The sequence below is a fragment of the Eptesicus fuscus genome, chromosome 4 (assembly GCF_027574615.1).
Source record: "Eptesicus fuscus isolate TK198812 chromosome 4, DD_ASM_mEF_20220401, whole genome shotgun sequence".
Classification (NCBI taxonomy): domain Eukaryota; kingdom Metazoa; phylum Chordata; class Mammalia; order Chiroptera; family Vespertilionidae; genus Eptesicus; species Eptesicus fuscus.
The window spans coordinates 62,631,540-62,646,943 of NC_072476.1; the positions used below are offsets into that span (position 1 = coordinate 62,631,540).

Consider the following 15,404-nt stretch of genomic DNA (forward strand, 5'->3'; position numbering starts at 1 on the left):
TCAGTTTCTACATCTGTAAATAGGAACAATAAAAGCCCTAACCTATCCTTGAACAGCTACTTAAACTGATCTTTTGTGGGGATAAAATAATACATGTACAACTTTTACTAAGGACTAGTTCAATCCGTATAACACTTATTATATTGTTAATATCTAGATAAGAAGCAATTTCATATTGTTCAATCTAATACAGTGTCAAAACTAGAGCAGAGGAATAGTTAATATCAGTTATTATAATTATTATTTAATCTTTGATCTATCTTGTAACAATTTTATATCTGGGTTTACTATCTCTTTGAACTTTATGTGTCTTGTGATCTAAGAAGTAAAGATAAAAGTCTTACAATCCAAACAATATTTAAAATAACATGTCAGTTCATAAAGGGCCCCATAAATAGATGATTTAAATTATTATACCAAATTTTTTAAATTAGTCTTCAAAATATCAACATATCTTAATGAATACTGATCACAGCATTCATCAATAAATAAAATATAAAGTTTATAGAGGCCCTGGCAGGTAGCTCAGTGTGTTAGAGTATCGTCCCGATATGCCAAGGTTGTGTGTTCCATCCCCAGTCAGGGCACATACAGGAATCGACCACCCTGTATGTGGAACAACAAACTCGTGTTCTCTCTCTCCCTTCCTCTCTCTCTAAAATCAATCAATAAGATCTTAAAAGAATAAACTTTAAAGAGATTACATAAACATTTTAAATCAGACATGTCCCATTAAATAATAATCATTTCTTTTTAAATAACAGATATTTCTCAGTGAGAACTGGGGGGGGAAATCTCCATTTTCACTCTTTTTTTATTATTTATTATCCACCATGTTTATGTTAAATCAAATAGAAATAAACATTTTTAGAGTTTTGTACTACACTTACCCAGTTTAAAACACCGTGACTTCTGAAGACTACTAACATACAGTTACAAAATTAATTTCATAAATACTAATAAACATGAGCCACTTTTTATTTTTTTCTTTCCTCTTGCTTGCTTCCTGCCATGAAACAATGAGTCTGAAGTTCAACAACATTCTGAGAGATGCCTCCAAACAGATGAAACTGAACCACAACTCCGGGGAAGCACCCGCTACCGGCACATCAAAGCCCATCTAAAGGTGGGAATCACCTTCCTTTTTTTCAGAATGTATCTTCTATTCATTATATGAGTAAGAGTAAAGAAAAGACCCTATAAAAGACCCTTCAAAACAAGAGGGATATATTGTTGCCAGGATAAATTTATTTTTCTTGATGTAATTGCTGTGTGTGTTTTTTTCAAATAATTAACTTCATTTGTGCACTAATACAATGCATTAACTGTATAGTCTTTAGTTACAGCATAAAAATGTTATTTGCATTGTGTATTACTTTGTACACTGTGAAGGAATACATCCATAGAATGTACAGCTAGTATATTAAATGACACTTACTTTTCACCCAGAGAGCCACAGGTAACATCGGTCAGCAGAGAGAAGGCAAAATCCTCAGTCACTTCAGAAAAGTGGCTGAATCCCCTAGTGTCCTTGCGCTTTGGGTTAATAAGAGCACAAAGAATATCATAGAAGAGATTTCGGTTTTCAATACTGAATGCTTGCTTTTTTCCTTCAACAGTTATCTGGGGAAAAACAAATATAAAAATATATCTTAATAAACCATTTAAATGATAATGTATCATATACTATAATGTGTTCTTTATTAACAGTTATTAGCATTAACAAAATAAGGATGAACCTATGAAGAATTTAAGAGAAATCAGGATCAAAATTATATTTCAAAAACATCCATTTGTACTTTAAAAAACAAAAATAATCATTTATAAAAAAAACACACAACCACCATAATATGTTCTATTTAATAACTAGACAAAGCCTAAAATGGTTGCATGGATCACTTACTTTTAACTACAATAATTAACATTATGAGTCAAAATTAATCTCTTTTATATCTACCCCAAGGATTATTATTTTGACCAACTAAGGAAGTAAATACAAGATTGTCCATATAGAAGCAAGATTATTATTTTTAAAAATATATATTTTTATTGATTTCAGAGGTGAAGGGAGAGGGCGGGAGAGATAGAAACATCAATGATTAGAGAGAATCATGGATTGGCTGCCTCCTGCACGCCCCACACTGGGGATCTAGCTCACAACCCGAACATATGCCCTGACTGGGAATCGAACTGTGATCTCCTGGTCCATAGGTCAATGCTCACCACTGACATGCTGGCTGGGCAAGATTATTCTTGATTATCAGTGTTCAACGAACAGAAACCACCACATGTCACTAAACTCCTAAAACATCAAATGAGGAAATCCTATTCCAACCAAGGGTAGTCAAGAGCTCTTGGCATTCTTGCCTTTATCCGTGAGTATGAGCCTTCCTACCTTAAAGAACCGGGTTATTTGCTATCTGAGGGAAAAGGAGACGAAGAGGAGAAATAGCCTTCATGATTTGGTTTCTTTCCTTGCCAGAATGATGGAGGCCACATCTTTATTGTCTGCCTAAACTTTGATGTGAAGCCATTGACTTGTTATTCCACTCACTCTTATATATCTGAGAAGTCCCTATGACTTCTTCAAAACCCAAATTAGTCATCATTTCTCTATGACTTCTACACTGGGCCCCACCTGCCTGATCATATACATGATGGCTCTCTTTGTACTTTGCACGTACTTTTATTAACGAACTTATGATGACAATGTTGAAATGATTTGTCGTGTTACTCCTACTAATTAAGCTCATTGAAGTAGTGGCTCATGTTTCCCATATATTTTTTAATAGTTTTATAATCTATATGGTACCAAGGTGATGGCTGAACTCAAAATCCAAGTTTAAGAGTAGCCATCTCAAAGATAGTAAGGAAGAATGGATAATGATCTATAAGGAAAAGATGATAAAAAGTACAAATAAAAATTTAACAAAGTAAAAATTATAATGGAGACAGGGGACAGCTCTTTGGATACAAAAGGAATATGTTAAATGGAAAATAAACTCAAGAAATGCTCCCAGGACTCAGAGAAAATATAACAAACAGGACCAATCCATAAGATACACCAAGCACATAAAAGGAGCAGGTAGAGGCAAAACCTACACAGTTCCTTAATAAACTAAGGAAATACTTGCGGCTAAAAATGCAGAGCTTGCTTATACCAGTGAAAATAAGAAAAAGAAACACCACCAGATGTATCTGGTGATTTTTAAATATTATTTCAAGAATTAAAAAAAAAAATCTCACCAGAAAAACAGACAGGAAAAAAACTACTAACAGAGAAACAAAAATTCAATCAGATTTTTTTTTTGCAAATGAAATGCCAGAAACCACCGGAGCAACATGTGGAATTTTGAGAATTAAAGGCTGTGATCCAAAATTCGAGAGCCACCCAACCATTCATTCACATTCAAGGGCAAAAGAAAGATTTAGGAAAACACACAAAAACCAAAAGGCCATTTACATAACCCTTGGTTTATAGAGGTGCTATTCTTCACCGGTTATACTAGCTTCTCTCATTCTCACAACAATCTTGTGAGGGAGGGGCTGGTGTTATTTTGTTTTGATTCCAGATAAGGAAATGGAGGCAGAAAGAGGATGCCTCACTTTCTGAGTGCACCAAGATGGTGAATGTCCCAGGAGGCACTGTGACAGCCCCCCTACCCTGACTGCAAACATCCCCCCACCTGTGTGTCCCAGAACAACAACACAGATTGGCTCAGTTTGCAGCCAGGTCACACAAAATTACTGCAAGCACGAAATATACAACCGGGAGCAAAATATAGACCATGTCTAAACCACTGTTAGTGTGATTATAAAATAAATCAAATGTGAAAAATAATTCTTAAAATATAAGATATATATTATTAAAATATACCATAAGAAGAAATACTTTGCTCTAAAGGGCCATTTTACATAAACAGTAAAAAGAACCTTCCCCCCAATTCTTAAAACTGGCTTACAAGAAAGCCTGAATCAACCATGGAAAAATTTTTTTAAACTGTCAGGAAGAAAACAAAAAAGGAGATCTTTGGAAAGGGTGGAGAGTACATCAAACTTCCACAGAACATATTATTCCTGTGCTTTCGAGTGTTCCAGAACACAAAATTAAAGGCAACACCTCTTGACTCATGTTTCACCAAGCTTTCATAATCTGAAAACCAAAACCCTAAGACATTAAATTTTGTATATAAAATCCAGCAGTCTTAAAAGACTGAAATTATTATTTAAAAAAAAACCCAGCATTTTAAATAATTTTCATTTCACTACTAGTATATCTAGGAAAAACAAAGGATAGAATATTGTCATAGCAAAAATTTGCCCAAACCCACAGCTGAATTTTCTCCAACATACAGTGAGTCATTTAAAGTTCATGCTCTTTTCAGCACATAGCTGTGTCTTCTGAACATAAATAAGTAGTCACTTCTGGTGAGTGTAATAACAATATATGAGACTTACTGAGCTCTTCCTATAAAAAATATGTAGTATAGAGCGAATTCTGTTTCAAAGAAGCTAAAATCTGGGGGAAAATAAAACTTACAAATATGAAACAATTTCACTTAAAATATAAGACCTTGTAGAATGAACTTCCATCCAGTACATGGATGTTCTACTTTTGAATCTGAGGTTATCTTAGAGTTCATATTAACTGCATTTAAAATATATGAATGACTGACAGATAAAGTTTAAGTGACTCTATTTGAATTTCAGGTAAGTAACCAATAATTGTCTCATATAAGTACATGCAAATAAAAATATATAATTGTCTCATGTAAGTACATGCAAATAAAAATGTTTTCATTCATTGTTTATCTGAAATTCAAAGTTAACTATATTTTACTTGCTAAAATTACAACCTGCTGTGTGTGGTCATATACATTTTCGGTGCCTGTTTTATTATCTTATTCTCATTATTATAAATATGTCTAAAACATGAAAATTCTTATGCATTTTATGGATATACCACACCCCTCTAATTGATGCTTATTTTTTCTGCTTTTTGTTATTATATACTAAAGGCCCAGTCATGAAATTCGTGCACAGGGGGTGTGTGTCCCTCAGCCCAGCCTGCACCATCTCCAATCTGGGACCCCTCGAGGGATGTCCAACTGCCCATTTAAATGGGCAGTTGGACATCCCTCTGACAATCCAGGACTGCTGGCTCCCAACTGTTCGCCTGCCTGCCTTCCTGATTGCCCCTAACTGCTTCTTCCTGCCAGCCTGATCACCCCCTAACCACTCCCCTGCCAGCCTGATTGATGCCTAACTGCTCCCCTGCCAGCCTATTTGCCCCTAACTGCCCTCCCTTGCAGGCCTGATCACCCCTAACTGCCCTCCCCTGCAGGCTTGATTGCCCCCAACTGCCCTCCCTTGAGGCCTGGTCCCCCCCAAATGCTCTCCCCTGCAGGCCTGGGTCCCCCGCAACTGCCCTTCCCTGCAGGCCCAGTCACCCCTAACTTCCCTCCGTCTGTCGGCCTGGTCACCCCTAACTGCCCTCTCCTGCAGGCTTGATCGCCCCCAACTGCCCTCTCTTGCAGGCCTGGTCCCTCCCATCTGCCCTCCCCTGCTGGCCATCTTGTGGTGGCCATCTTGTGGGGGCATCCATCTTTGACCACATGGGGGCAGCCATCTTGTGTGTTGGAGTGATGGTCAATTTGCATATTACTCTTTTATTAGCTAGTATTGTGCTGAAATAAACATTATTGTTATACATATATTTGCATAAATATTCCCTACACCCCTTAGTTGTCTTTATTTTTCTTACCTTACCACCAGTTTTATTGAGATATAATTGACATATAACATTAGCTGTCTTTTGATTTTGCTAATGATATATGCAAAAATAAATTTTGCTTAAATTTTATGTGGTGAAGTTTATTAATCATTTCCTGTATGACTTCTGGGTCTCCACTTCAAATTTATATATTAAAAATGACTCATACTTCTGGTCAAGATGGTGGTGTAGGCATACTTCCCTCCTGCCACAACAATATAAAAATTACAACTAAACTACATCACAACCATCATTCAGAACCTCCTAAAATCTAGCTGAATGGAAGTCCTACAACCAGGGATTTAAAGAAGCGACATCGAGACTGGGGCAGAGACCTACAACAGGCTGGTCCCAAACCCACATGTGACGGGTACAAATCAGGAGGGATATCTTAGCAGCAGAGGTTCCCTGCTGAGGAGCAAGGGGTCCCAGACCCATACTAGACTCCCAAACCCAGGGTTCCATTGCCAGGAAGAGAAGTCTCTGCATGAAATAGTCACTTTTCTTCGCTTTACACTATTTGGCAAGGCCTTCTCCTCCTGCCTGTGTGCTTTGTAATTTTTTTTTCCTACCCTTCAGGCACTGGATTTTAAGAGACATATAAAAAAAGTAAAATAGGCATGACCATCTAAAACCCCATTGTAAACATTTTAAGGATTTAAAGTTCACACATAAGAAATATAGTATTTAAGAATTCATATGCATGTACTCAAAATCTTTTTTACTTATATATCAATATATTGATAAGTATTCTATCTAATAAAAGAGTAATATGCAAATTGACCATCACTCCAAGACACAAGATGGCCGCCCCCATGTGGTCAAAGATGGCTTCCCCCATGTGGATACAAGATGGCCGCCACAAGATGGCCTGCAGGTGAGGGCAGTTGTGGGCAATTAGAGGAGGGCAGTTGGGGGAGACCAGGCCAGCAGAGGAGGGAAGTTGGGGGAGACCAGGCCAGCAAGGGAGGGCAGTAGGTGGGGACCAGGCCTGCAGGGGAGGGCAGTTGGGGGGGACCAGGCCTGCAGGAGGGCAGTTGTGGGTGATCATGCAAGCAGGGAGGGCAGTTAGGGGCGACTGGGCCAGCAGAGGAGGGAAGTTGGGGGAGACCAGGCCTGCAAGGGAGGGCAGTTGTGGGGGCAGGCCTGCAGGGGAGGGCAGTTGCGGGGGGGGCCAGGGTTGCAGGGGAGGGCAGTTGTGTGGGGGGGGGCAGGCCTGAAGGGGAGGGCAGTTGGAGGGACCAGTCCTGCAATGGGGAGGGGTAGATGGGGGCAACCAAGCCTACAGGGGGGGACCCAGTTGTGGGGGAAACCCAGGCTGGCAGGGGAGGGCAGTTAGGGGTGACCAGGATGGCAGGGGAGGGAAGTTATGGGCAATTGGCCTGGCCAGGGAGCAGTTAGGTGTTGATCAGGCTGGCAGGGGGGTGGGGGTGATCAGGCTGGCAGGCAGAAGTGGTTGTAGGCAATCAGGCAGAGGCAGGTGAGCGGTTGGGAGCCAGCAGTCCTGGCTTGGGCCTAAATGGGTGATCGGACATCCCTCAAGGGGTCCCAGATTGGAGAGGGTGCAGGCTGGGCTGAGGGCCCCCCTCCTGTGCATGAATTTCATGCACCGGGCCTCTAGTTTTTCTAATAAAAGCCTCAAATAAACCCTGATAAGAGTCTTTTCCTTTAACAATGATGCTTTTCAAATATGCTTCATTTATTCTTAGAGTCTAACATCTCCATGTAATTCCATCATTTGCAGAAGTGTAAACAAATAAATAGGCTTAAAATAAAACCTAGTTGGTCTAAGTCCATACCTATTTGAATGCCTGAAGTTATCTGGTTATTTGAGTGTCTGAAATTATCCTATTCTGTGAAAGTTTTCAGTGCCTGGGAGGAGCAACAAACAAGCTGAGGGCAAAAGCTCCTGTTCTGTCGCATTTAAATAGGAAGAACTGGGAATCTAGTTCAAGTTCTATTTTTATAGACTCAAAAAACAGATGCAATTTCAAAAGATATTCGTCCACTTTCTCGAGAATCAGACAGAGCCTGTAGCTTCTGACATCTGGTGCCCCTTTTCAGACACTGGGCTGTCCTCACTGCAGCAGCAGATAAATCGTCACTCTCTGAGTTTAAGACTGGGGTTTCCAAATAGGCATAAGTCACATGCAAGCAAAAATACATGATCAACTATGATAAGTTCCACTTCTATGCTCAGAAATTTCATCCTATTATAATTTCACAGGAGGCCCGATGCACAAAGATTCATGCAAGAATGGGCCTTCCTTGCCCTGGCTGCCGGCACCGCCTTTGCTCTGGCCCAGAGCCGCCTTTCCGCCTTCCCTTGCAGCCCAGAGGCCCGGAGCTGCTGGGGCGGTGCGGAACGCCCCTGGCCGCTCAATGCCTGTGTATGCAAATTAACCCACCATCTCTGTTGGGTTAATTTGCATATTCACTCCTGATTGGCTGGTGGGCATCATGAAGGTATGGTCAATTTGCATCTTTCTCTTTTATTAGTGTAGATGTTCACTGACATAATAAAAGTGTATGTGTGTTTCCTAAACCAGCTGCTGACACTTGCAAGTCTTACCTTGTGTATTAAGTGCATCACGGCACTGAGCTGCTCGTCAGTGTTCTCTGTGGCCACCTTCATGCTGATGCTGTGGAGCACTCTGTTGAGGATGTCCCCGTCCAGGGGCTGCTGCAGCTGATCCGCAAGCCCCCACACGGCCTGCGAATCTGCGTCAGAGACAAGCGTGATGTTGGCAGTCCCATACACTGTATCAACTCGGGCACCACCTTTTGGGTCAAAAAGTACAACCTGGAAGCGTTTAGGAAATGGATTTAAAGACCCTGTCTCTGGGGTTAGGACGACATCCAATACGGTGTTTCTCTGGCCAGGTTCGAAGACCAAGGTGCCTTCAGTTCTCACAAAATCCTTCCCAGAAAGAGCTGGAGAGATGAGTGTCCTTCCCATTGTCTCAGCACTCCTCAACTCCTAGAAATTAAACAACATGCCTCAGTGAAGCTGCGACACCTCTGATCTTGTCCCACACAAACTCTTACTCCTTAAGCAAATTTTATTTTTCTTAGACTGATGGGCCGTGACAACATTACAACGAAATCAGTGGGTTTTATACTTTTTCTAATCTCCTCAGTTAAAGGGGAAAATGTACATCATACAGTGATGAGGTTAGGAAAGACAGATGCCTTAGAGTAGACCAAGAAAGAGAATTTAATTGTCCCTACTGCCTCACAGAATTTCCCCAACTGTGAACACTGTGCTTAAATAACACAGGCTGCAAATGTAAGTATGGAGGAAAAGAGGGAATATTTGTATTTGCATTTTCACCTGGAAATGTGGAGGAGATGGGGTTTGGGGAGAAAAGAGAAAGCAGAGGGAAGAAAGGAGGAATTGGTCTCTTGTTATTTTTACTGAGATATGAAAACACCTTAAGGAATAGGACCTTGGGCATATACACACCTGAATTTCTTGGAATTGTGGTTATTGAAAGTTTTTTGTAAATTGAAGCATGAGAACTTAGTCAAGGAAGAACCAAAGTAATGTGAATTTGCTTGCTAATGAGCAAACAAATACTAAACTCCCAATACCTGCCAGGTGGCATACTGTGGGTGCAGATATGAACAACAGAATCCCTGCACTCACAGAGCCTAGCAGCGGACAGAAGTTATAGAATTAACAACATAACTTTATATGAAGATAAATTCTATGAAGAAAAGTAAGACTATGCAGCGGCATGCAGGGTGATGGTAAGGGTACTACTTTAGATAAGGTTGCTCAGGGAAGCTGTTGATGTGACATTTGAGCAGAGACCACAGTGGTGTAGGGGAACAGGGCACATAGGATCTGGGGGAAAGCATTCTAGGTAGAGGGAACAGCAATTACAAAGGCCCTGAGGAAGAGCCAGAGGGCCAATGTGATTGGAACAAGGTCAAAAGTGCAAGAAGCTGGCATCAGAGAGGTGGGCAGGGGCCAGATCATGTACATCCATGTTACAAAGTGTGGCAGGAAGACCCTGGAGGTTTCTGGGAGAGTGACAGATTTTATCTTTTTGTGACTATTGTGGCTGTAGCAGGGGATATGCATGAGGCAGGGAGAAGAGATAACCTGAAGTAGGGTTGTATAAGTAGAAAGAGTGATATGTGCAAAGATTGGAAATATACTTTGAATGAAGAGTCAGTAGGACTTTCTGGCTAATACAATGTTGGGTGGAAAGGAAGAGAAGAATTGAGGATGTTTGCTTCGATGAACAGTGGAAAATGGGAAATACTGTTAAGGGAGAAATCAAAAGTTATTTATTATACATATTAAGTCTTAGATACCTTTTAAACATTCAAATGAGGATGTCAAGTAGAGCAATCAGATATGTGAGTCTAGATCAGGGTGGTGAAGAGAATGGTGATAAAAATTCAAGAGTTCTCATTTATTTAATCTTATATAATAAAACAGTAATATGCAAATTGACCGCACCTCCGCTACACCCATAAGCCACGCCCACCAGCCACGCCCACCAGCCACGCCCACCAGCCAATCAGAAGCAAATATACGTTAAACCAGCAAAGATGGTGGGGGGGGGGGGGGGGGAGAGGGGAGCACCCATGCCAGTGCGATCCAAGCCATGATGGTGGACTGGGGCAGGCGGTTAGCGCTGGCAGCCGGCTGACCAGGTCTGCCATCACCAATCGCAGACGGGGCAGCCGCCTGCACAGGTCCGCCATGACCGATCGCAGACCGGGGCAGCCGCCTGCACAGGTCCGCCATGACCGATCGCAGACCGGGGCAGGCGGCGTGGGTTGAAGCCCGCAGCTGGCTGCCCAGGTCCGCCATGACCGATCGCAGACCGGGGCAGGCGGCGTGGGTTGAAGCCCGCAGCCGCCTGCCCAGGTCCGCCATGACCGATCGCAGACCGGGGCAGCCGCCTGCACAGGTCCGCCATGACCGATCACAGACCGGGGCAGGCGGCGTGGGTTGAAGCCCGCAGCCGGCTGCACAGGTCCGCCATGACCGATCGTGGACCGGGGCAGGCGGCGTGGGTTGAAGCCCGCAGCCGCCTGCCCAGGTCCGCCATGACCTATCGCAGACCGGGGCAGCCGCCTGCACAGGTCCGCCATGACCGATCGCAGACCGGGGCAGGCGGCGTGGGTTGAAGCCCGCAGCCGGCTGCCCAGGTCCGCCATGACCGATCGCAGACCGTGGCAGGCGGCGTGGGTTGAAGCCCGCAGCCGCATGCCCAGGTCCGCCATGACCCATCGCAGACCGGGGCAGCCGGCTGCCCAGGTCCGCCATGACCGATCGCAGACCGGGACAGGCGGCGTGGGTTGAAGCCCGCAGCCGGCTGCCCAGGTCCGCCATGACCGATCGCAGACCGGGGCAGGCGGCGTGGGTTGAAGCCCGCAGCCGCCTGCCCAGGTCCGCCATGACCGATCGCAGACCGGGGCAGGCGGCGTGGGTTGAAGCCCGCAGCCGGCTGCCCCGGTCCGCCATCACCTATCGCGGACCGGGGCAGGTGGTGTGGGTTAAGGCCTGCAGCGGCCTGCCCAGGTCCACGATCAGGGATCACGGACCAGGGCAGCTGCCTGCCCAGGTCCATCACCGATCATGGACCAGGGCAGGCAGCGTGGGTTAATGCTCGCAGCCGGCTGGCCAGGTCCGCAATCACCGATCTCCGACCAGGGCAGGTGGTGTGGGTTAAGGCCTGCAGCCGCCTGCCCAGGTTCACGATCAGGGATCACGGACCAGGGCAGCTGCCTGCCCAGGTCCATCACCGATCTCGGACCAGGGCAGGCGGTGTGGGTTAGCGCCCGCAGCTGCCTGACCAGGTCTGGGATAAGGGCTTCAAGTCAGCCATCGCCAGTGGCAGCTGACTCAAAGCCCCTATCAGGGATCATGGACCAGGGCAGGCAGCGTGGGTTAATGCCTGCAGCAGGCTGCCCAGGTCCACGATCACGGATCCAGGTGGCGTGGGTTAGCACCCACAGCCATCTGACCAGGTCCACGATCACGGATCACGGACCAGGGCAGGCGGCATGGGTTAGCACCCCCAGCCGCCTGCCTAGGTCCCCGATCGCGGATCCAGGTGGCATGGGTTAGCACCCACAGCCATCTGACCAGGTCCCGGATAGGGACTTGGAGTCTAGCATAACGAAAAGAATGTTCAGCAAAAGCAGGAGACAAGGTTTCATAAGTTCTCCCCCAGGTCACCACTGTTCTCTTATACATTTTAATTATCCCAGACTTTGCATGATGGGATTTGAATTATGCCTGATAGAGATTACATGGCATGAATTGTAGGCTCATTCTTTCTTTTTGTGGTTGCCTGACTGAGAAAGGCCTTGGAATGAGAGAAGGCACTTTTATTCTCCTTTTTCATTCTTTAGAGGCTGAGGAATTACAGTTATATGAAGAACTTAGTGAGAGAATGAAAGTCTCATGCTGTATTTTTCTGTAAGTTTTATCATGTGGACTATCAAAAACTTGGTGGGATCCTTTTCAAGAGGTGTTACAAAAATTATGTTGGAATTAACATACAAGAGTAAAAGGAGAGAAGTGAGTGGTGGGTAAAGGAAAGAACTTTGTCCTAGAAACCAAATAGAAGCCACATAAACCTTCAGATTCTTACTCATTGTGCTTTGGAGATATTAAAGGATAATTTTTTAAAAAGTTAAAATCATGACTTATAATCTGTATAGATAAAAGGCTAAGTGACCGACATTTGTCCATCCGTCCGACCAACTGGTACATATGACGCACTGGAAATATAAAAATAAACTTTGACTCGCACACGTGCCATACATATAAAGCTCTCGCTGGCGCTAATTTGAATGTTGCATTTGGTGGGAAAGTTCTTTTCAGAGGGGATTTTTGTGTTGCCATGCTATATGATTAGCCATAGTACAAATAAGTTTTATAGTACTGTAGTGTTTGGGGATGTTTCAGACAGTTGTCTCTTAAAACAAATATGAGATCAGAGGATTCTGCTTATAGTGAATGGTTAGTAAAACTTGGAGATGGCAAACTTGATAGCAATTTTCATTTAGGAATGGATATTATTGAAATTCCCCATGAAATGATTTTTAATGGATCTATTATTTAAGCCATCTTTGGAAATAGTATATCTATAGATAATATTAAAAATATATCTAAACATGCAATTCTTTGTTCAAAAAATGAGCACGTTCAAAAATTAAATGAAGAAATTTTGGATATACTTGATAGAGATTTTCATGCCTATTTGAGTGGTGATTCCATTGACTCAACAGATGATGCTGAAAAGGAAAATTTTCCTATTGAATTTCTTAATAGTATTACTCCTTCTGGAATGCCATGTCATAAATTAAAATTGAAAGTGGGTGCAATCATCATGCTATTGAGAAATCTTAACAGTAAATGGGGTCTTTGTAATGGTACCAGATTTATTATCAAAAGATTGCAACCTAACATTATCAAAGCTGAAATATTAACAGGATCTGCAGAGGGAGAGATTGTTCTGATTCCAAGAATTGATTTGTCCCCATCTGACACTGGCCACCCATTTAAATTAATTCGAAGATATTTTCCTGTTATGCCAGCATTTGTGATGACTATTAATAAATCACAAGGACAAACTCTAGACAGAGTAGGGATATTCCTACCTGAACCCATTTTTGGACATGGTCAGTTATATGTTGCTTTCTCTCTCACTTTTTTTTAAAGCATTTTTAAAAAATATTTTATTGATTTTTTTAACAGAGAAGAAGGGAGAGGGATAGATAGTTAGGAACATCGATGAGAGAGAAATATCGATCAGCTGCCTCCTGCACAGCTCCTACGGGGGATGTGCCCGCAACCAAGGTACATGCCCTTGACCAAAATCGAATCTGGAATCTTTCAGTCCACAGGGCGATGCTCTATCCACTGAGCCAAACCAGTTACGGCTGTTGCTTTCTCTTGAGTTCAAAGAGCATGTTACGTTAAAGTTAAAGCTGTAAATACTTTATCTCAAGGGAAATTAGTCAAGCACTCTGAAAGTGTTTTTACTCTTAATGTGGTATACAGGAAGATATTAGAATAAGTTTAATCACTTTATCAATCATTATTTGCATCAATGTTGTTTTTATATTACGAGTTTGTTATTGTTATATCAGTTTGTTATTGTTTACTTATTAATAAATTTATGTATTATTTTCATATACATTGTACTCATTTCCTTTTATCTCTCACACTTTTATTATAGAGAAAGGGCAAATAGCAATATTAAAATATTTCATCTAATTAATTCCCTTTCAATGTGCACGAATTTCGTGCACCGGGCTACTAGTAGATTATATTTGAAGAAAACAGACCTACATGCTCTGTCTTGGTGCACCCCATTACTTATTGGCCAGGAAGACCAACTGGGCAACAGGAAGAAGCTGCCAGTGAGGTAAGGGCTAAGAGTAGGTAAGGGCCCAAAGGAGAAGAGCATCTTCCAGAAAGAGGAAATGACCAGGTGGGTCAAAAAATGAAAAAAATCAGTGGAGATAAAAGGTTTTTAAGAACACCTGCAGCAAAATGGTAAAAAAGAAAAAAGAAAAAAAAAAACCTTGTTGACAGAAACAACACAAGAATGGATAAACTAAAGTATCCATTGGAATACTATGTCACAGTGACAGTGAAAGAACTATACACACGAACATGTTGAGCAAAAGAAGCGCACCATGAAACAAAACAGTTGGCAGAATCTCATTTGCATAATTTCCAAAAGAGGTAACACCTAAACAGCATATGGTAGGTGGTAGAAGCAAGGGAATAACTCAAAAGCAAGTTGGGGAGAGGTTATCCTGCAAGGAAAAAGCTGGAGAAGGGTCCACAGTATCTAGTTCTATGATCCTGATAAAGCTCAATTTCTTAAGCTAGGTGGGGGTGATTTTTTTTTTTTTACTACAAACTGCACATATACTTCCTGCCCACTGTTTTCCTGTAGGATTTATCTCACAATTCAGACGTCGAAAGGAAATGGAATCATCAAAATGTTCTTGTGTTTATAAAATACATATATAAAAACAAGAAGCACTATGCAATTTAAAAGAAACAACGGAAAGCAATATAGAAATAGCCTCTGCCTAGAAGAGGCAATGTGTGCCTAAGGAGGGAAGCTTGTTCTTTCTTGAGCTTGTGTGCTTTGGGCCAGTACACACTTACATAAACGAAAGCATTTAAATTGGTTTTCAAATTTGGATTAGCTACAGGCCTATTGGATTTAATGCTAACTAACTGGAATGAGTGATATTTTCATTATCTCAAAACTTGATATCCCTTACCTTTTTATCACAAATATGTAGATATAAGAGAACGAGTGATAAGATTATAGTATTTATGTCCTGGGATTGCTGACCTACCACAGAGTACGTACACTACAGCTACTGTTTTAACTACATAATGAAAAACTATTTAAAGAGGTAAAATGAGGACTGATATCATTGTAATAGACTAGCAACTTGGTCCATAATTTGCTCATTCTTGCCAGCTACTGAAAATGGAATTATATGTCTTTGCCTTCTAGTAATATGCAAAGAGAGCATTAAGAGAGAGAAAATACAGAGGCAATGAAGCAATAGGGAAATAAAATACCAGAGAAGTGAAACTTTTATTTCTAATTTTTAAAATTAA

General features: G+C 42.2%; 1 protein-coding gene across 1 annotated transcript in view; it reads right to left on the reverse strand.

Annotated features, from left to right (window-relative positions):
• The window catches only part of ADGRV1 (adhesion G protein-coupled receptor V1), a 452,962-nt gene that overhangs the window by 271,385 nt on the left and 166,173 nt on the right, over positions 1-15,404 (reverse strand). Inside the window, exons 79-80 of the mRNA XM_054714338.1 lie at positions 8,346-8,753; positions 1,439-1,623 (exon numbers count right to left, since the gene is read on the reverse strand). Of these exons, the coding sequence (XP_054570313.1) occupies positions 1,439-1,623; positions 8,346-8,753 (593 nt within the window). The remainder of the gene's footprint in view (positions 1-1,438; positions 1,624-8,345; positions 8,754-15,404) is intronic.